Below are 20,723 nucleotides of genomic sequence, written 5' to 3'. Positions count from 1 at the left end.
AATTTCATATCAATTTGTCCATTTCGAAACATATGCTGTGCATATGCACAGCCAAGATATTTAACAAAAAATGGTTTTCGTACGGCCGAGTTGCCGAATAATATGCAATTAATTGTAATCAAGTGTCGGTCTTTCACCGTCATTAGTCGTCTGAGTACACGCGACCGTTTACGTAAAGGCAATCAAACTCATCAAATGCTTTAGCCAAGCAAGCCTTTGGCACAGCAGAGTGCGATTGAATTCGCATTCTATACCGTCCTGCCCAGTCCGTTGCTAGGGGGCATAGAGTGCGATACTCTCGTTTAATAAACAATGTGCACTCGCTTGACTGTGGATATCCAACAGTAAAGCACATGTGGAGCTTGGACAAATCAAGCATCCGAAAAATATTCAATTTGCAAAAAAAGAGCTAACCGCGGTGGAGGTTGGTACTCGGATTCTGATGGCTTTTCCGCAAACGTGACCTTTAAGTGGTCTTGTTGTGTAGGGGTTATCACGCCTATCTAGAGAGTAGGAGGTTGAGGGTTCGAGTCCCTCCAAGACACGTGGATTCTTTTTCGCAAATTTCATATCAATTTGTCCATTTCGAAACATATGCTGTGCATATGCACAGCCAAGATATTTAACAAAAAATGGTTTTCGTACGGCCGAGTTGCCGAATAATATGCAATTAATTGTAATCAAGTGTCGGTCTTTCACCGTCATTAGTCGTCTGAGTACACGCGACCGTTTACGTAAAGGCAATCAAACTCATCAAATGCTTTAGCCAAGCAAGCCTTTGGCACAGCAGAGTGCGATTGAATTCGCATTCTATACCGTCCCGCCCAGTCCGTTGCTGGGGGGCATGGAGTGCGATCCTCTCGTTTAATAAACAATGTGCACTCGCTTGGCTGTGGATATACAACAGTAAAGCAAATGTGGAGATTGGACAAATCAAGCATCCGAAAGATATTCAATTTGCACAAAAGAGAGCTAACCGCGGTGGAGGTTGGTACTCGGATTCTGATGGCTTTTCCGCAAACGTGACCTTTAAGTGGTCTTGTTGTGTAGGGGTTATCACGCCTATCTAGAGAGTAGGAGGTTGAGGGTTCGAGTCCCTCCAAGACACGTGGATTCTTTTTCGCAAATTTCATATCAATTTGTCCATTTCGAAACATATGCTGTGCATATGCACAGCCAAGATATTTAACAAAAAATGGTTTTCGTACGGCCGAGTTGCCGAATAATATGCAATTAATTGTAATCAAGTGTCGGTCTTTCACCGTCATTAGTCGTCTGAGTACACGCGACCGTTTACGTAAAGGCAATCAAACTCATCAAATGCTTTAGCCAAGCAAGCCTTTGGCACAGCAGAGTGCGATTGAATTCGCATTCTATACCGTCCCGCCCAGTCCGTTGCTGGGGGGCATGGAGTGCGATCCTCTCGTTTAATAAACAATGTGCACTCGCTTGGCTGTGGATATACAACAGTAAAGCAAATGTGGAGATTGGACAAATCAAGCATCCGAAAGATATTCAATTTGCAAAAAAGAGAGCTAACCGCGGTGGAGGTTGGTACTCGGATTCTGATGGCTTTTCCGCAAACGTGACCTTTAAGTGGTCTTGTTGTGTAGGGGTTATCACGCCTATCTAGAGAGTAGGAGGTTGAGGGTTCGAGTCCCTCCAAGACACGTGGATTCTTTTTCGCAAATTTCATATCAATTTGTCCATTTCGAAACATATGCTGTGCATATGCACAGCCAAGATATTTAACAAAAAAATGGTTTTCGTACGGCCGAGTTGCCGAATAATATGCAATTAATTATAAACTATTATGATGTTTTTTCCACTGTGCGATAGATCCGGTAAAGGTGAAATCCAATGGTTAAGAAGACAACGGTTAAGAAGGATTTTTAATGCTTGCTTATTAATCTACTATTCAAACTCAATTCGACCACCCTTTTAGAGCATCACATCATAGTCGAACAGAGAATTTTGAAAATCATTAATTCAGCACATTGATAAACTTCCCCAATGTGCTGAAATGTGATAAAACTAAAACGTTAATTCGACCTCAAATAAAGGTGGTAAACAAATAAATATGCCAAGTCGAATATTAGTTGGATCAAATGCTGAGATGAAATCTGTCTAGCGAATCATTCAGCATCCATTTTATTCAGCTATGAAGATTACAAATATAAACAATAATTCAACTTAGATGCTTAATTGTACCTTGTCGTTGTTTGTTGGGCGACTACACAAAAAGAAAACGAAAATGTCATTCCCATCACGCGAGCGGAGGGCAATATTTGTTATGATATAAATCTCATGACCGTCTTTCTGCTAAACTCCCGTATAAAGTGGGAGAGACAGAGACATCATCTCAGTTCGTCGAGCTGAATCGATTGGTATATGGGTCTCCAGGCCTTCTGTAAAAGTTTGGTTTTTGGAGCGAACATACAGCCTTTTCGTATAAAAAGGCTAAAATGGTGTTTTGGCCATAACTTTTGAGCCCATAGTCCGATCTGGACAATTTTCAATAGGAAACAATGGGATATGATTCTGCGTCGAATGCAACTTGTTGCGTGTGAATCGATTAAGGTTAGGTGTTCGAAAAATAGGTGACATTTTTGTGATTTTTATGAAAAAAGGTATTTTGGTCATAACTTCCGATCCCATAGTCCGACCTGTCCAATTTCCAATAGGAAACAATGGGAAAGGATTTTGCGTCAAACGCAATTTGTTGTGAGCAAATCGGTTGAGAATAAGTGCCTGAAAAATGAGTGACATTTCTTACGCAATATTTTCGTATGAATTTGTATTTTGGCCATAACTCTCGATCCCATAGTCCGATCTGGCCAATTTCAAATAGGAAATAATGGGACAGGATTCTGCGTCGAATGCAACTTGTTGCGAGCAAATCGGTTGAGGATAAGTGTCCGAAAAATGAGTGACATTTTTTACGCGATTTTTTCGTAGGATTTTGTATTTTGGCCATAACTTTCGACCCCATTGTCCGATCTGGCCAATTTCAAATAGGAAACAATGGGACAGGATTCTGCGTCGAATGCAACTTGTTGCGAGCAAATCGGTTGAGGATAAGTGCCCGAAAAATGAGTGACATTTCTAACGCGATTTTTTCGTATGATTTTGTATTTTGGCCATAACTTTCGATCCCATAGTCCGATCTGGCCAATTTCAAATAGGAATCAATGGGACAGGATTCTGCGTTGAATGCAACTTGTTGCGAGCAAATCGGTTGAGGATAAGTGCCCGAAAAATGAGTGACATTTTTTACGCGATTTTTTCAAATGAATTTGTATTTTGGCCATAACTCTCGATCCCATAGTTCAATCTGGCCAATTTCAAATAGGAAACAATGGGACAGGATTCTGCGTCGAATGCAACTTGTTGCGAGCAAATCGGTTGAGGATAAGTGCCCGAAAAATGAGTGACATTTTGTTGAGTAGTTTTGCACACACACACACACACATACACACACACATACACACACACACACACACACACAGACATCACCTCGATTCGTCGAACTGAGTCGATTGGTATATAACACTATGGGTCTCCGGGCCTTCTATAAAAAGTTTGTTTTTGGAGCGATCATATAGCCTTTACCGTATACTTAGTATACGAGAAAGGCAAAAATGTCACTAATTTTTCAGGTACTTATCCTTAACCGATTTACTCGGAACACGTTGCATTCGACGCAGGCTAGTCTACCATTGTTTCCTATTGAAAATTTGTCTGATCGGATTATGGGATCAGAAGTTATGGCCAAAATACCACTTTTTTTTATTAAAAAAATGAGTAAAAAATGTCACTCATTTTTCAGGCACTTATCCTTAACCGATTTACTCGCAACATGTTGCACTCGACGCAGAATACCCTCCCATTGTTTCCTATCGAAAATTGGCCAGATCGGACTATGGGCTCAAAAGTAATGGCCAAAATACTATTTTTATAATGCACGAGAAAGGCACCATCACCGCTAGGTGGATTAATCAGGGTTTTTCTAATAACGCTAACTACATAACCCTATTCTTAGTGGACAAATACGTATGCAGTTTTCTTCTATAAAACGTCTTCAGTGTTTCCAAATTTCAAATTTATATTTTGTGATATTTTTTACTTATTTGTACAATATGTATGCGGAATCTATCGTGTTGCTGCTGGTCATGGGACGGCAGCTGGTCCAGGAGAACGCGAAGTGAAAAAAAAATCTACCTCGCCTAGCAGAAATTTGTTTGTACAGTGTACAATCGATCTTGTAGATGCTGATCACGCCAGTTAGTGTGGGAGAACGCGAAGTGATAAAACCAATGTCTGCATCGAAGAGGACAGAATTATTTAGTGCGGAATGGATCTATCGAAATTGTAGATCTTGTTAAACCTGGGAGCTGCGGACTCGATCGAATCCAATTTTCAAGATATTTTGCTTGAAACTCGCAAATTTCCTCTCGGTGTTCAATGTGCACGTTACGATTTTCTTACATTGAATTATCATTGTGTTTATCTTTATAGAATTAATTATAAAGATTTCGTCAACTTACTGCATCGCATGAATTAACGTGTCGAATATTTAATTAATTCCTCCACGTATTTTGAATCCGTCTATATATTTAAAATGACGCCAGAAAATTGAAATTTGTTCAAAATGAGCTATATTTAGTATGAGTTGATTTATACGTGTACTCTCTCGGCTGCGCTCAAAATGCACAAAACCTCTCTCGATGCGATGGATACTTTTTGACAGCTTACCTTGGAGATTTTTTGGCACTCGTTTTGACGCTATCCGCAGCTCCCAGTATTAAACGAAGCACATCGAATTGTGTTGGATTGATTTCAAACACAGTTTTCGTCTTCTTGTTTTCAAAATAACTTCGTTTACAATAATGGGGTCGTACACTTATTACGTAAGCAATTTGTCTGGGTTTTTCGACCACCCCTCCCCCCATGTAAGATTTTTTTCATACAAATGAATTTTTATTTATATGGAGCGTAAAATATTGACCGACCGCCCCTCCCCCCATAAGTGCTTACGTAATAGGTGTACAGCCCCTAAATACTTAGTCGCTTATCAATGAATTCTCGGGTACTTTTTCAAAACGGCGTATGTCGCAAATTGTAAACAAACCCGTTTTCAACAGCATATAACATCAAATTCATCTAAAAATGTGTATATCTTCAAAGCTGCATGAAAATGTGTCATTAAAAATGTAAAACAATATTTTTCAAAACGGTGTAACATCATTGTTGAAAATATTGCACATACACCGCTTAGCAGAAAATGTATTTAAAAAATTTTTTTCGAACAACTAAATAGTTTAAAACAGGAACTAATAACCGGGACCAGACACTCGGGATTTTCCCGTGTTGCGTTCAAGTTTCAATCGGTGTGTAGGATTCCTAGGTATACAACTGAAAAGACACTAACCAGATGCTGTCAGTCATCATTTTCCGCATGATTATTTTTCCGTGCACGCATAACTGACAGCATCGATGTTTTGTTTTTGTTTTTTTGTCTGCTCTGATCATAAATAAGTTCTGTTAAAATTATAAAGTATGAGATGAACTTGATGGTTCTTAGTTCCTGCTAGTGCCACCGTGAAGCTAATCGTTGAGATGGAGATTAGTAAAACTACCATCGGGATTGCAGCCGGCGTGACCGGAACGCTGTTCCTGGGCTACTGCATCCACTTCGATCACAAGCGCCGCAAAGATCCGGACTTCAAAAAGAAGCTGCGAGTGAGGAGGTTAGAAGTTCATTTCGTGGAGAAAAGCAGGAAAATTTCTTCGCTTTTCGACCTCTCTCTCGTTCGGAATTAACGTGCTAGTGCCACCGTGAAGCTCGGGTCCGGAATCGTTGAGATGGAGATTAGTAAAACTACTATCGGGATTGCAGCCGACGTGGCCGGAACGCTGTTCCTGGGCTACTGCATCTACTTCAATCACAAGCGCCGCAAAGATCCGGACTTCAAAAAGAAGCTGCGCGGGAGGAGGTCAGAAGTTCATTTCGTGGACAAAAGCAGGAAAATTTCCTCGCTTTTCGACCTCTCTCGTTCGGAATTAACGTGCTAGTGCCACCGTGAAGCTCGGGTCCGGACTCGTTGACATGGAGATTAGTAAAACTACTATCGGGATTGCAGCCGACGTGGCCGGAACGCTGTTCCTGGGCTACTGCATCTACTTCAATCACAGGCGCCGTAAAGATCCGGACTTCAAAAAGAAGCTGCGCAGGAGGAGGTCAGAAGTTCATTTCGTGGACAAAAGCAGGAAAATTTCTTCGCTTTTCGACCTCTCTCTCGTTCGGAATTAACGTGCTAGTGCCACCGTGAAGCTCGGGTCCGGAATCGTTGAGATGGAGATTACTAAAACTACCATCGGGATTGCAGCCGGCGTGGCCGGAACGCTGTTCCTGAGCTACTGCATCTACTTCGATCACAAGCGCCGCAAAGATCCGGACTTCAAAAGAAGCTGCGAGAGAGGAGGAAAGCGACGAAGGCTGTTTCGGCTGCTGGAGGGCCACGGACGACGATGCCCAACATGGCAGACCATGAAGAAGTGCAAGATTTTTCCTCCAGGAAATTCAGACGGGCGAGGCCCTCATCTCTTCCGGTGACATCGAGAACGGTGTCGAGCATCTGGCTAACGCAGTGATCGTCTGCGGCCAACCGGCACAGCTTCTCCAAGTCCTCCAACAGACCTTGCCATCCCAAGTGTTCACACTACTGATCAATCGTATGCGTCAGTAAGGCGGCGGACAGGGCAGAAGCGATAGCGAGAGGGCCAGATTGCAAGAAATGAACGACGATCTGGAATAGCTTGGAGTGTTATAGAATTCATAGTAGTAGCAACAGACGGAGACTGGAGATACCAAATACCAACAGAGAAATCCTAGAGTACAGCTTCGTCTGCGGTTATCGCCCACGCAGTTTGATGTATCGAATCACACAATAATTATAGAAAGAAGTAAACTAAATCCTACATATGTTACAAGAAGCTTCTCGAAAGAAAGACACTGTTCAGCTGTCCGTGAATTATTTTTTGCACCGCGTTCAAGTTTTGGCATGACAAGCGGAATCACTATCCCGTAATCCACATTGTTCGAACTAAAGTGTACTAGGTATGAATGAACATATAAATATTCATATATAAGTAGAAATCCATCTGAATTGGTCTATAGAATTGAACTGACTTATTTCTTTATAATTTTCAATTTCTTTTCGGGATTCCGAAGAGAATGCTTTCGGGAATTATTTTCGAAATCCGAAGGGAATCCTTCTGGAGTCCCGCAGCGAATTATTCCGGAATCACGCAGCAAATCCGTCTGGAATTCCGCAGGGAGCCTTGCTGAGATTCCACAAAGAATCATTCTGGGATTCCGCAGGGAATCCTTCCGAGATTCTACAGCGTATCCTTCCGGGATTCTCATGGAATCCTTCCAAACTGCAAGGAAACCTTCCGAGATTCTGCTGAAAATCCTTCCGAGATTCGGGAGGAAATCCTGCGGAGATTCTGCAGTCCATCCTTCCGAGATTCTGCAGGGAATCCTTCAGAGATTCTGCGCGGAATATTTCCTAATTTGCCTATCTATCCTTCCTGGCTTATCCAGGGAATCCTTCCGAGATCCTGGTAGGTTATTTGGTTGGTTGGATGCTTGACTGATTGATTGATTGGTTGGTCGGCTGATTAGTTGATTAGTTGTTTTGTTGGATGCTTGAATGGTTGATTTCTGCGGTTGATTGGTTGGTTGCTTATTTGGTTGATTAGCTTGTTTTGTTGATTTGGTTGATTAGTTTGTTGTTTGATTGGTAGCTTGCTTGATTGGTTGGTTGCTGGATTAGTTAATTGATTGATGGTTGGTTACTTATTTGGTTGATTGGTTGCTTTACTTGATTGATTGGTTGTGGTTATTTAGTTGATTGGTTGCTTGATTGGTTGGTCGTCAACTTAATTGATAAGTTGTTTATTTGATTGGTTAATTAGTTGGTTGGTTGCTTGATTGGTTGGTTGGTTGCTTGATTGGTTGGTTGGTTGCTCAATTAGTTGGTTGGTTGCTTGATTGCTTGGTTGATTATTTGGTTGATTGCTGCTTGATTTGTTAGTTGGTAGTATGGTTGATTGGTTGGTTGCTTGACAGGTTGATTAGTTGATTGGTTGATTAGTTGGTTGGTTGCTTGATTGCTTGGTAGATGGTAGCTTGTTTGACTGGTTGGTTACTTGATTGGTCGGTTGATTATTTGGTTGGCTGCTGCTTGATTTGTTAGTTGGTAGTATGGTATGATTGATTGGTTGGTTGCTTGACAGGTTGATTGATTGGTTAGTAGGCTGGTTAGTTGATTAGTTGTTTTGTTGGCTGCTTGGTAAGTTAATTGCTGGATTGATTGGTTATTTAGTTGATTGGTTGTTTGATTGGTGATTGGTTGGTTGCTTGATTGGTTGATTAGCTGGTTGGTTGTTTGATTGCTTGGTTGATTGGTAGCTTGCTTGAATTGTTGGTTGCTTGATTGTTGGTTGGTTGCTTGACTGGTTGATTGGTTGGTTGCTTGATTGGTTAGTCGGCTGGTTAGTTGATTAGTTGTTTTGTTGGATGCTTGAATGGTTGATTGGTTGGTTGCTTTATTTGGTTGATTAGCTTGTTAATTGATTGGTTGATTAGTTTGTTGTTTGATTGGTATCTTGCTTGATTGGTTGGTTGCTGGATTAGTTAATTGATTGATGGTTGGTTACTTATTTGGTTGATTGGTTGCTTTACTTGATTGATTGGTTGTGGTTATTTAGTTGATTGGTTGCTCGTCTCGTTAATTGATAAGTTGTTTAGTTGATTGGTTGCTTGATTGGTTGTTTGGTTGCTTGATTGGTTGGTTGGTTGGTTGCTTAATTAGTTGGTTGGTTGCTTGATTGCTTGGTTGATTATTTGGTTGATTGCTGCTTGATTTGTTAGTTGGTAGTATGGTTGATTGGTTGGTTGCTTGACAGGTTGATTGATTGGTTAGTAAATTAGTTGTTTTGTTGACTGCTTGGTAAGTTGATTGCTGGATTGGATATTTGGTTGATCGGTTGCTTGATTGGTGATTGGTTGGTTGCTTGATTGGTTGATTAGCTGGTTGGTTGTTTGATTGCTTGGTTGATTGGTAGCTTGCTTGAATTGTTGGTTGCTTGATTGTTGGTTGGTTGCTTGACTGGTTGATTGGTTGGTTGCTTGATTGGTTAGTCGGCTGGTTAGTTGATTAGTTGTTTTGTTGGCTGCTTGGTTGATTGGTTAATAAGTTGATTGGTAGCTTGCTTGAATGGTTGGTTGTTTGATTAGTTACTTGATTGATTCGTTGGTTATTTGGTTAGTTGGTTGCTGCTTGATTTGTTAGTTGGAAGAATGGTTGATTGGTTGGTTGCTTTTTTTTTATTGATTCCTTGATTGGTTGGTAATTTGGTTGATTGGTTGCTTGACTGGTTGATTGATTGTTTGGTCGGCTCGTTAGTTCATATGTTGTTTTGTTGGTTGCTTGATTGGTTGAATGATTGCTTGGATGATTGGTAGCTTGCTTTAAAGGTTGATTATTTGATTGATTGATGCTTGATTCGTTAGTTGGTAGAATGGTTGATTGGTTGGTTGATTGCTTGATTGGTTATTAATTTGGTTGACTGGTTGCTTGACTAGTTGATTCATTGGTTGCTTGATTGGTTGGTCGGCTGGATAGTTGACATGTTGTTTTGTTGGTTGCTTGGTGGTTGATTAGTTGGTTGGTTGGTTAGTTGTTTGATTGCTTGGTGGATTGGTAGCTTACTTGATTGGTTGGTTGCTGCTTGATTTGTTAGTTGGTAGTATGGTTGATTGGTTGGTTGCTTGATTGTTGGTTGGTTACTTCATTGTTGGTTGGTTGGTTGACTGGTTGATTGGTTGGTTGCTTGTTGGTTAGTTGATTGGTTGTTTTGTTGGTTGCTTGGTTGATTGGTTAATAAGTTGATTGCTAGATTGCTTGATTGGTTAGTTGATTGATTGGTTAGTTATTTGGTTGATGGGTTGGTTGGTCGGGGGCAGCAGGGACTTTGTCCAAGGGCTTGACGATCCCTCCCCAGGCCATCTGCGAGTTGTGGCGTCTGCCTAGGATGTGGTGGGGTTTGACAGTAGACCCTGTTTAACCTCTATAAAAAGCTGCATGTATCCGCAAGTAGGCTCCGCCAAAGCGACCGTGTGCCGCTCAAAGCGCACAAGCCCAAGTCCTGGTGTTAGGTGGGACGCTAAACAGCCCTGACACGACGGCCCTCCGACGAGACAGGAGTTTTGCGCAGGCTCAATAAGCCGCCTTTAAAAACAACTATTACGAACGACATAGAAGATAATACGACTCGATACAATCGGCCTAGGCGACGAATAAAGGATCACGATTGGAAGCTTGGAACATGGAACTGCAAGTCGCTAGGCTTCGCAGGTTGCGACAGGATAATCTACGATGAATTACATCCCCGCAACTTCGACGTCGTAGCGCTGCAGGAAATCTGCTGGACAGGGTTGGTTGGTTGCTGCTTGATTTGTTAGTTGGTAGAATGATTGATTGGTTGGTTGCTTCATTGTTGGTTGATTGATTGATTGTTTGGTAATTTGATTGATTGGTTGCTTTACTGGTTGATTGGCTGGTCGGCTGGTTAGTTGATATGTTGTTTTGTTGGTTGCTTGGTTGGTTGATTAGTTGATTCGTTGCTTGATTGATTGGTAGCTTGCTTGAATGGCTGATAGCTGGATTAGTTGGTTGGTAGCTTAATTGGTTGGTTATTTGGTTGATGGGTTGCTTTACCGTTTGATTGAATGGTTGGTCGGCTGATTGGTTGATTAGTTGTTTTTTGGTTTCTTGATTGGTTGATTAGTTGATTGATTGATTGGTTGGTTATGGCTTGATTTGTTAGTTGGTAGAACTGTTGATTAGTTGGTTCGTTGATAGTTGGCTGGTTGCTTCATTGCTTGTTGGTTGCTTGGTTGGTTATTTAGTTGATTGGTTGCTTGATTGGATAATCCAGCAATCAGCCATTCAAGCAAGCTACCAATCAATCAAGCAACGACTCAACTAATCAACCAACCAAGCAACCCACAAAACAACATATCAACTAACCAGCCGACGAGCCAATCAACCAAGCAACCAAATTACCAACCAATCAATCAATCAACAAACAATGAAGCAACCAACCAATCAACCATTATACCGACTAACAAATCAAGCAGCAACCAACCAAACCATCAACCAAATAACTAACCAATCAATCAACTAACCATTCAAGCGAGCTACCAATCAACTTATTAACCAATCAACCAAGCAACCAACCAAACAACTAATCAACTAACCAGCTGACTAACCAATCAACCAGTAAAGCAACCAACCAACAATCAAGCAACCATTAACCAACAATTCAAGCAAGCTACCAATCAACCAAGCAATCAAGCAACCAACCAGCTAATCAACCAATCAAGCAACCAATCAAACAACCAATCAACTAAATAATCAACCAATCAACTAACCAACCAATCTAGCAATCAACTTATTAATCAATCAACCAAGCAGCCAACATAACAACTAATCAACTAACCAGCTTACTAACCAATCAATCAACCTGTTAAGCAACCAACCAATCAACCATACTAGAGACCGCATCGTGCTTTCGTGCTGTGCGGTTCTTTCTCTCTTTGCGGAAGGAAGTTTTTAATACTACCCGAAGCTATTTTAATTTCAACGGTGCTTCTTAGCGCTATTTGTACCCACTGATCCCGTTACGATCTTTGCAAGGACCCGTGCCTTCGTTTTACGTTGGACCCGTTTGCGGAAGTAAAATTCCGACAAGCGGTGGTAATCCTGCAGGGACACCGTTCTGGGAAAAAACCTCTTAGAAGGTCACGTCTCCACGCTCAGCAATGAGTATTAACAAAAACAAGAGGAAGGGGAGTCTCTGAATTCTCCACTTCCTTCAAAGAAACAAGGTTTCAAGACCGTCCTGCCCAAGCGCGGAAAAAATAGAAGGAAGCTGGAGAATTCAGATATTCCTTCTAACTCTAATATCGGAAATAATTCTTCTCCAATCGAACTGAGCAATCAATTCGATTTGATTAATGATGAAATTGAGCAAATCGAATCTACCTCTAGCCCAGGTGATTCGATTCATGCGAAAAAGCAAAGGATTCCGCCAATTGTGGTATCTGTTGCCGAGTTTTCTGGCTTTTTTTTTTTTTTTTTTGCCATTTCATTTATTTGGTAGGCTCAGTCGTGTGTGACACTTTGCGGAGCCGCTATTCTTAAGTATGATATTTTTACAATGAGTATCATCTTATCATTAACAGTTAGTAGGGAAGGGGGACGTAGACCATAATACTCGTGGTGACTCAAGGTTAACAATTACTTAATTCAGGACGGACGGGGTAGGAGTAGGGTTTAGGGTTATTCCAGCTGCTCATCCGGGCATTTGACGTTGGAAACGGTTTTGCGTGGCGTCGTGCTCGATTTTTGTTCGGCATGGAGCATCTTCCGGATGGCCAGGGCTTTGTGGTACACGGAACAGAAAAACAGAATCAAACGGAGAAAAAAACTGAGAAAGAGATAAACACGGGCATTAGACTTCGATATCAGCCGAGCGAAGAAAGGCATAGATGGCCTGCATATAATCCACATCGCGATCTCCCAATACACCTCTTACTTCCCTGAAGGGTTGTTTACCTCGGGCCACAAGGGTATCCAATAATTGCTCTCTGGAGGCGTCATTTTCCGAGCAGAACCAAACTACGTGATCGATGTCATCGTAACCGGCTCCGCACCTACATAAGTTGCTATCGACAAGGTTTATTCTGTAGAGATGTGCGTTTAGTGAATAGTGATTGGACATAAGCCTCGACATCACGCGAATGAAGCCTCGACTCAAGTCCTCACCTCTGAACCACGCTCGCGCAGAAACTTTAGGAACTATAGAAAATAGCCACCGTCCAAGTTCGTTGTGTGACCAATTCATTTGCCAATTTTGAAGAGTACTCTGACGGACTAATGGGAAAAACTCGTTGTTCGAGATTTGTCTATCATAAACTTCACCTTCCTGTGCGCCCACCTTTGCTAGCGTGTCCGCTTTCTCATTGCCATAGATTAGGCAATGGGATGGGACCCATACAAAGGTAATCTTGAATGATCTTTCGACCAAATCACGCATCTGCTCTCTTATTTTTATAAGAAAGTAAGATGCGTGCTTTACAGGTTTCATCGACCGGAGTGCCTCGATAGAACTAAGACTATCCGAGAAGATGAAATAATGGTCTACGGGCTGATTGGAAATTATCCCCAAAGCGAAGTTAATTGCTGCCAGCTCAGCAACATAAACCGAACACGGTTCCTGAAGTTTTCGGAAGGTAGTTGAATTTACATTGAAGACACCGAAGCCAGTGGATCCGTTGATGCGAGAACCATCAGTGAAATATCTGTTGTTGCAATTGACATGTTCATATTTTTCAGAAAAAATGGAGGGAATAGATATTTGTCGAAGATGATCTGGTATTCCTTGAATAGCGTGTTTCATGGACAGATCGTATTCAATGGAGGAACTGTCGTTGATGAAGTTAACTCGAGGTGGATTATAACATGGAAGACAAAGATCTGACGATATGTAGTTGAGGTAGACCCTCAGGAATCTTGACTGACGAATCAGTTCAAGCATATTATCGAAATTTTCTAAGACAAGTGTGTTACTTGTCCCACATTTGATCAGTATTCTAAGTGAGAGTTCCCAGTAACGGTGCTTTAAAGGAGTGACTCCAGCAAGCACCTCCAGGCTCATGTTATGCGTTGAATGCATACAGCCGAGAGCAATACGCAAACAACGATATTGAATACGTTCCAATTTAATTAGGTGGCAATCAGCTGCTGAGAGGAAGCAGAAAGAGCCGTACTCTAAAACAGAGAGAATAGTCGTTCTATAGAGTTTGATGAGGTCTGCCGGGTGAGCACCCCACCACGTTCCGGATATAGAACGTAGAAAATGTATCCTTTTCCGGCATTTATCTATCAAATAATCAATATGGGTTTTCCAGGTACACTTGGAATCAAACCAGACCCCAAGGTATTTAGAAGATAAAGATTGGTTGATGTCATCATTCAACAGCTTTAGTTTCAGTTGAGCTGGATTCCGCTTTCTAGTAAACACAACCAATTGAGTTTTTGCGGTGAAAACTCGATCCCTAAATGTCTGGCCCAAACAGTCAGGTTATCTAGGGAACTTTGCAATGGTCCTTGCATGGCATTTGCACATGGACCTCTTAGAGAGATCACGGCGTCATCTGCAAGTTGTCTGAGCGTGCATTGTCCTTCCAAACAATTGTCAATATCTTTAACATAAAAATTATAAAGCAAGGGACTTAAACATGATCCTTGGGGAAGGCCCATGTAACTATTTCTGGAAGTTGTCAGAGTGCCGAGAGTAAAGTTCATATGTTTTACTGACAACAAATTGTACAAGAAATTATTTAAAATATCGGGTAATCCACTACTGCGCAGATTGTCTGACAGTACTTCTATGGAAACTGAATCAAAAGCGCCCTTAATATCCAAAAATACTGAAGCCAGTTGTTCCTTGTGCGCATAGGCCAGCTGTACATCTGAAGAGAGCAACGCTAGACAATCATTTGTTCCTTTACCTTTGCGAAAACCAAACTGGGTATTTGAGAGTAATGGATTTTGTTCGACCCAATGGTCGATTCTTGAAAGGATCATTTTCTCCAATAACTTTCTCATGCATGATAGCATGGCAATCGGTCGGTATGAATTGTGATCAGACGCTGGTTTCCCAGGCTTTTGAATAGCTATTACTTTCACCTGTCGCCATTCTGGTGGCACAATGTTGTACTCCATGAAACAGTTGTACAGGCCAAGTAATCGTCTTTAGCGATATCAGGAGGGTTTTCAGAAGGTTGAATTTAATGTTATCGCATCCCGGGGAAGAGTTGTTCGATGAAAGAAGAGACATAGATAGTTCCAGCATTGAGAATGGTCCACCCAGAGAACCGGGATCAGTAGTTGATTCTCTAAATAGCGGTTCAGCTGGTACGGAATCTGGACAGACCTTTTTTGCGAAGTTGAATATCCATCGATTGGAGTATTCTTCACTCTCGTTGGTGGAGATACGGTTCCGCATATTGCGGGCCGTTTTCCAAAGAGTTGTCATTGAGGTTTCTCGTGATAGTCCCTCGACAAAACGTCGCCAGTGGCTACGCTTTTAGCCTTAAGAAGGTTTTTCAGCTTTCTTTCAAGCCTCAAATACTCTTCGAAAAGCTCAGACCTTCCGTGTTTACGGAAAGCCTTGAAAGCATCAGATTTCTCAGAATACAACTTAGTACATTCATCATCCCATCCAGGAGTGGCTGGTCTTCTTATGACAGATGTACTTGGAACGCGTCGTTTCTGAGCTTCTAATGCGCTTTTATGAATCAATTCTGTAAGGAATCGAGATTCATCCAGTGGTGGAAGAATATCAGTTGATTCAATACCAGTTTTTACCGCCGATGCAAATTTTTGCGAATCAATGTTCTTCGTGAGGTCGAAAGGAACATTAACTGGCTCTGATCTTTGATAGCCACGTTTGATTGTAGTGACTATCGGCAACCAACCAACTATAAACCATTCAACAATTCTACCAACTAACAAATCAAGCAAACAACCAACTAATCTACCAATCAAGTCATCAACAAATCAACTAATCAACCCATCAAGCAACCGACCAATAATCAACTAACCAACTAATCAACCAATCAACTAATCAATCAACCAATCAAGCACGCAATCAACTGAATAATCAACTAGTCAACGATTCCAGCAACCAACCAATCAAGCAAGCCAACAATCAACTAATCAAGCAACCAACTAATCAGCCATTCAAGCAACCAACAAAACAACTAATCAACTAACCAGCCGACCAACCAATCAATCAACCAGTCAAACAACCAATCAACCAAATAACCAACCAATCAAGCAACCAACCATTCAACAGTTCTACCAACTAACAAATCAAGCAGCAACCAACCAAATAATCATTCTACTAACCAACAATCAACCAACCAACCAATCAACTAAATAACCAATCAATCAACCAACAAACAATAAAACAACCAAACAACCAATTAAGCAACCAACCAACTATCAAGGAACTAACTAATCAACAATTCTACTTACTAACAAATCAAGCAACAACTAACCAATCAACTAATCAATCAATCAATCAACTAATCAACCAATCAAGAAACCAACAAAACAACCAATCAACCAACCAGCCGACCAACCATTCAATCAAACGGTTACAGCAACCCATCAACCAAATAATCAACCAACTAATCTAGCAATCACCCATTCAAGTAAGCTACCAATCAATCAAGCAACGAATCAACTAATCAACCAACCAAGCAACCAACAAAACAACATGTCAACTAACCAGCCGACAAACCAATCAAGCAAGCAATCAACCAACCAATCAATTATTCTACCATCTAACAAATCAAGCAGCAATCAATCAAATAACCAACCATTCAAGCAAACTACCAATCAACCAAGCAATCAAGCAACCCACCATTCAAGCAAGCTACCAATCAACCAAACAATCATTCAACCAACCAACTAATCAACCATTCGAGCAACCATCAAACCAACATATGAACTAACGAGCCGACCAACCAATCAACCAAATTACCAACCAATCAAGTAATCAATAAACAAAAAAGAAACCAACCAATCAACCATTCTTCCAACTTACAAATCAAGCAACAACCAACTAACCAAATAACCAACGAATCAATCAACTAACTAATCAAACAACCAACCATTCAAGCAAGCTACCAATCAACTTATTAACCAACCAACCAATAAGCAATTGTAGCAATCAACTAAATAACCAATCAATCAACCAACAAACAATGAAGCAACCAACAAACAATGAGCAAACAACCAACCAACTAGGTATTAAACTGATCCAAAATTATTTATCAGATCGCTCACTGCAGGTAAACTATTCGAATTTTAAATATTTAGGACTTCTGCTAGATCTTAAATTAACTTTAACTTTTAAAAATCACATTGAAGGCCTTCAAGCCAAATGTAACAAATATATTAAGTGATCCACTTATAAACAGAAAGTCAAAACTTCGTCTTAAGAACAAACTTTTGATTTACAAACAAATTTTTAGACCAGCCATGTTGTATGCTGTGCCAATATGGACTAGTTGCTGCAATACTAGAAAGAAGGCACTTCAGAGGATTGTTCCTCCTCGGACCACCACGATTACCAGATGGTCTTCCTTCAGTCCCTCCTCGGTGAGGTTGTGACATGTTCGTTTCAACAATTCTGTCGAAAAATCGCATGGCGGGAATGAGTAGAGCACATCGGTTGCTTCCGTTTCTTTATTGAGTAAGGATATAACGCCGGCCGCTTCTTTCTGCTTCAGGTAGGACACGAGATTACGCAGTGGACGCGTCTGAACGCTGACATCATCCGACGATGCTACCGATGACGTCGATCCCAGCAGGCCGAGGAAGATTGCGTGCGACGATGACGTCGATATGCGCTTCTGCAGATTTTCCAACTTGGGTTGATCGAGGCGTAGTCGCTGAGTAATACGAAGGTGGTGTTTACCTTCCTCGTCCTTCATCAGGCTGTCCACTATTTCGTGGTCTCCGTCCGTTAGGTGCAACTTGGCGGGGAATAGTGTTCAAAATCAGCGCCCCTTACCAGACTGTGGTAGATTTCCGTGCCACTTCTGGTAACGTTCTTGCATTCGATAACATGCCATTCATACAAGAAGACGAATCAGAATCAGCCGGACTGCGTCGCCTCGGTGAACGGGAGCTAGATCTATCGATTCCTGGTTCACGAACGACGGCGTGAATCATATTTGCCATCGACTCCTGATCGACGCCATTCATCATTGTCCCCGTGGTGCGGTGGGCCATCACGATAAAAACCGCCACGGAAACCACCACGTCCGCGGAATCCTCCACGGCCGCGGAACGGTCTTCCACTTCCACCATAGCCGTACGATGAATTTTCCTCGTATGATGTACCGCCTTCCGGATATTCGTAGTCGGGGCCGCGACGATACTCACCACCTTCCTCAAAACCTCCACTGCTCTTTGAGAACGAAGGTGTTGTTCCGTTATCAGCAAAATCGATACGAAGGATACGAAACGGAACACATCGGTGGCGGGAATGAATTCCAGCAGGCGCGTGGTGAATTCATCACAGGCGAAATTTGAAGCTGCCGGTACGAGAACGTTGGCTTTGGGTTGTAGTTTCCAAATTTGTAAAACTGCCTCTACGATAGTTGAAGTTTTTCCAGTACCGGGTGGTCCAAACAATATGTACGGAGCAGGGAACGAAGTCCGATTCACGATATTTCGCACAGCAGACAGCTGCTCGTGATTTATTGCGACATATTTGTTGAACCATTGAAAACTGTAAAACGCACTGTATTGCATCATTTGAGTTCGAACATTTTGTAACAAAACTCACCTCTCGTATATGATCTTCTTTTCCATCGGTGGCTTAGGGGAACAATGTTTTTCAAAGTCAATTTCCTTCACCTAAGATAGGACATAGTATTCCAGCTGAAATAAGAGCCGACTGCATTCAAACACAATCGTGTAGGTTGGAGACGGTTCAAGAATGGTGTTTACATGAATCAACATGTAATCTGGATTGATCTCATGGATAGTTTCTAGAAAGCTACGGGGTTCGAACTCGCTGGGAATGATCATCCTTACCGTGCAGTCATCATTCAAAAGGGTGGGTGCCGTTTGAAATTGATCGATCTACAAATCGAATATAAAAGCATATACAAATAAAATAAAATTGGATTGTAAAAATAATACGCTTGTTTTTACATACCGACAAACGATAATACTTCTCTGAAATACCGGGCACTAGTCTAGCTTCATCGATTTTGTACTTAGTATATTCCATTTGAATATCAAAGTCCTCTATCTGTTTCAGTACATTTAAATATTCAATATAGTTCCCCTTATTCAAGGCCTCTTCCTTGAATTTAGCCAACTGATCCAGCAGTTGCTTCGCGCCATCAAATTTAGATTTCGTTGAAAAGTCGTGCTTATACAACTGTTTGATCAACATCGGTACCGGATACTGATTCAACGGCGGACAATGAATCGTTAGTTTCTTCAAAATTAGCTGCTCTTTCATGAAATGACTCAACACGGTCACTTGCAGGTGGTAAAGTTCCAATATTTCTGTCTTTGAGTCCGCCAGTCCAACCAATATCAGTCCGTAGCTTCTATCCAGCTCCGAAAGCAGGCAACTGTCGAAGCAAAACTTTGAAACCGTACCCCAAGGAAGGCGCATCTCGCTTTCAATCAGCATCTTCATGTGACCGTCTGCCAGGTGGATGTAGGCCATGCTGAGTCGCAACACCGAATGGGGTGACACGTTCCGCACGTACACCAACGTTCTGGCGTAATCGGGACGGTAGTCCAAACGCACGGCGAAACTCGGTTCCTCCAGAATGTAGTCATCAACCTGACGAATGAAACCAAATATGCGCCCGTGTTTCGTCATGTGTTTGGCGAAACGGTCGTCATCTTTGCACTGTAACCAGACTTGGTAGAGCTTCCAAAGCCAGATCCAGGGCTCTCTCATACCCTTCGGTAATATCATCACTCCCAATCGAAGCAGCTCTTAAGCAGCCTCCAGCAACGCCCCGCAAAACACCACCACGAAGATGGAAAACATCTCCCATTTGGGCTTCCTGCATCTGGCTGACCTGGATCATCAGTTTGGCTGCCGGATGTTCGACATCCCTGATGGTGCCCGCATAGGAAGTGACGAACTGCTTCTCGATGTGATTGATGATCATTTTGTTCATTCCGAGCGCACCTTAAGGCGTATATGTTCCGGTATACTGCTCCTCTCGGCCTGAATAAGCCTACGGGAAAAAACACTCACGTGAGTCATCGCCATCCGTCCGGAAAAATAACCAATTTGGACTCGAATCCACCTTCGGATCCAGCAATTTATACTTACACGAGCGCCTTCCTTTAACATGGAAGCAAATCCAAGTGCTTTCGGGACGTGAAGGGCCATTTTCTAATCATGAGCTCCTGCTCAGCTTGCTTTGGGATTCGTCAAAAATTAGTTACTTGCGCTTCATTGCTAGTGTGGAGGCTTGCATTGTCGGGGTTTGCACGCCTCGCTCGCTGTTTCCCATCTAATTTTGGTAGCTCTTTACATCAACTTTGACGACGCCGATCCTTTTGATAGACTGGAAAACTCGGGTCATCTTCCTATCCGGAGCTCCAGCGGAACCAGATTCACCAGCGGTGGCATTCTTGTTCCGAGTAATCGCACTAAACTCACCCGCCGCTACACGCTTTCTCGTGTTGAAATACGCAGCAACTGTATACTGAGAAATGTTTGCTATTTAAAATCTAAACATTTAAAAACTAAAACTGCCACACAATTTGAAGGCAAAAAGAAATTGATGGAATATGTTGATGGACAGAAAACAGAAAAAACGTAAATGAAACGTATTTTGGATTGAGGTTAAAGTTCTGTCAAAACTCACAGCAAAAAAGTCTGCACTTACCAAAACACTTTCAAATAAATTTACCGAAAAGTGAGTAAAATACACTAGCGCCTCTGGCGGTGCTGGTCTCGTGAGCTCATCTGGGGTTGCATGAATTTTTAATCGGTTCTTCGGGACAATCACGTCCCGG

General features: G+C 41.9%; 2 protein-coding genes and 1 pseudogene across 2 annotated transcripts; 1 reads left to right on the top strand and 2 right to left on the bottom strand.

The window, feature by feature from the left end:
• The first annotated feature begins 5,572 nt into the window (after positions 1-5,572).
• On the top strand, positions 5,573-7,037 carry LOC134203291 (mitochondrial import receptor subunit TOM20 homolog; annotated as a pseudogene).
• A 10,211-nt stretch (positions 7,038-17,248) lies between these two features.
• Positions 17,249-18,533, bottom strand: LOC134203294 (protein split ends-like). The gene is made up of 3 exons (XM_062678166.1): positions 18,508-18,533; positions 17,733-18,450; positions 17,249-17,689 (listed from the first exon to the last, which is right to left on the bottom strand). Exons 1-3 carry the CDS (start codon positions 18,531-18,533, stop codon positions 17,249-17,251), a joined length of 1,185 nt encoding a protein of 394 aa, XP_062534150.1.
• On the bottom strand, positions 18,319-20,370 carry LOC134203289 (uncharacterized). Its single transcript, XM_062678161.1, has 4 exons — positions 20,032-20,370; positions 18,883-19,933; positions 18,508-18,806; positions 18,319-18,450 (listed from the first exon to the last, which is right to left on the bottom strand). The coding sequence occupies exons 2-3, from the start codon at positions 19,663-19,665 to the stop codon at positions 18,579-18,581; spliced, it is 1,011 nt and encodes a 336-aa protein (XP_062534145.1). The 5' UTR covers positions 19,666-19,933; positions 20,032-20,370; the 3' UTR covers positions 18,319-18,450; positions 18,508-18,578.
• Positions 20,371-20,723: the final 353 nt, after the last annotated feature.

The sequence above is a fragment of the Armigeres subalbatus genome, unplaced genomic scaffold, assembly GCF_024139115.2.
Source record: "Armigeres subalbatus isolate Guangzhou_Male unplaced genomic scaffold, GZ_Asu_2 Contig174, whole genome shotgun sequence".
Taxonomy (NCBI): Eukaryota; Metazoa; Arthropoda; class Insecta; order Diptera; family Culicidae; genus Armigeres; species Armigeres subalbatus.
This window is presented reverse-complemented; position numbering and strand designations above follow the sequence as displayed.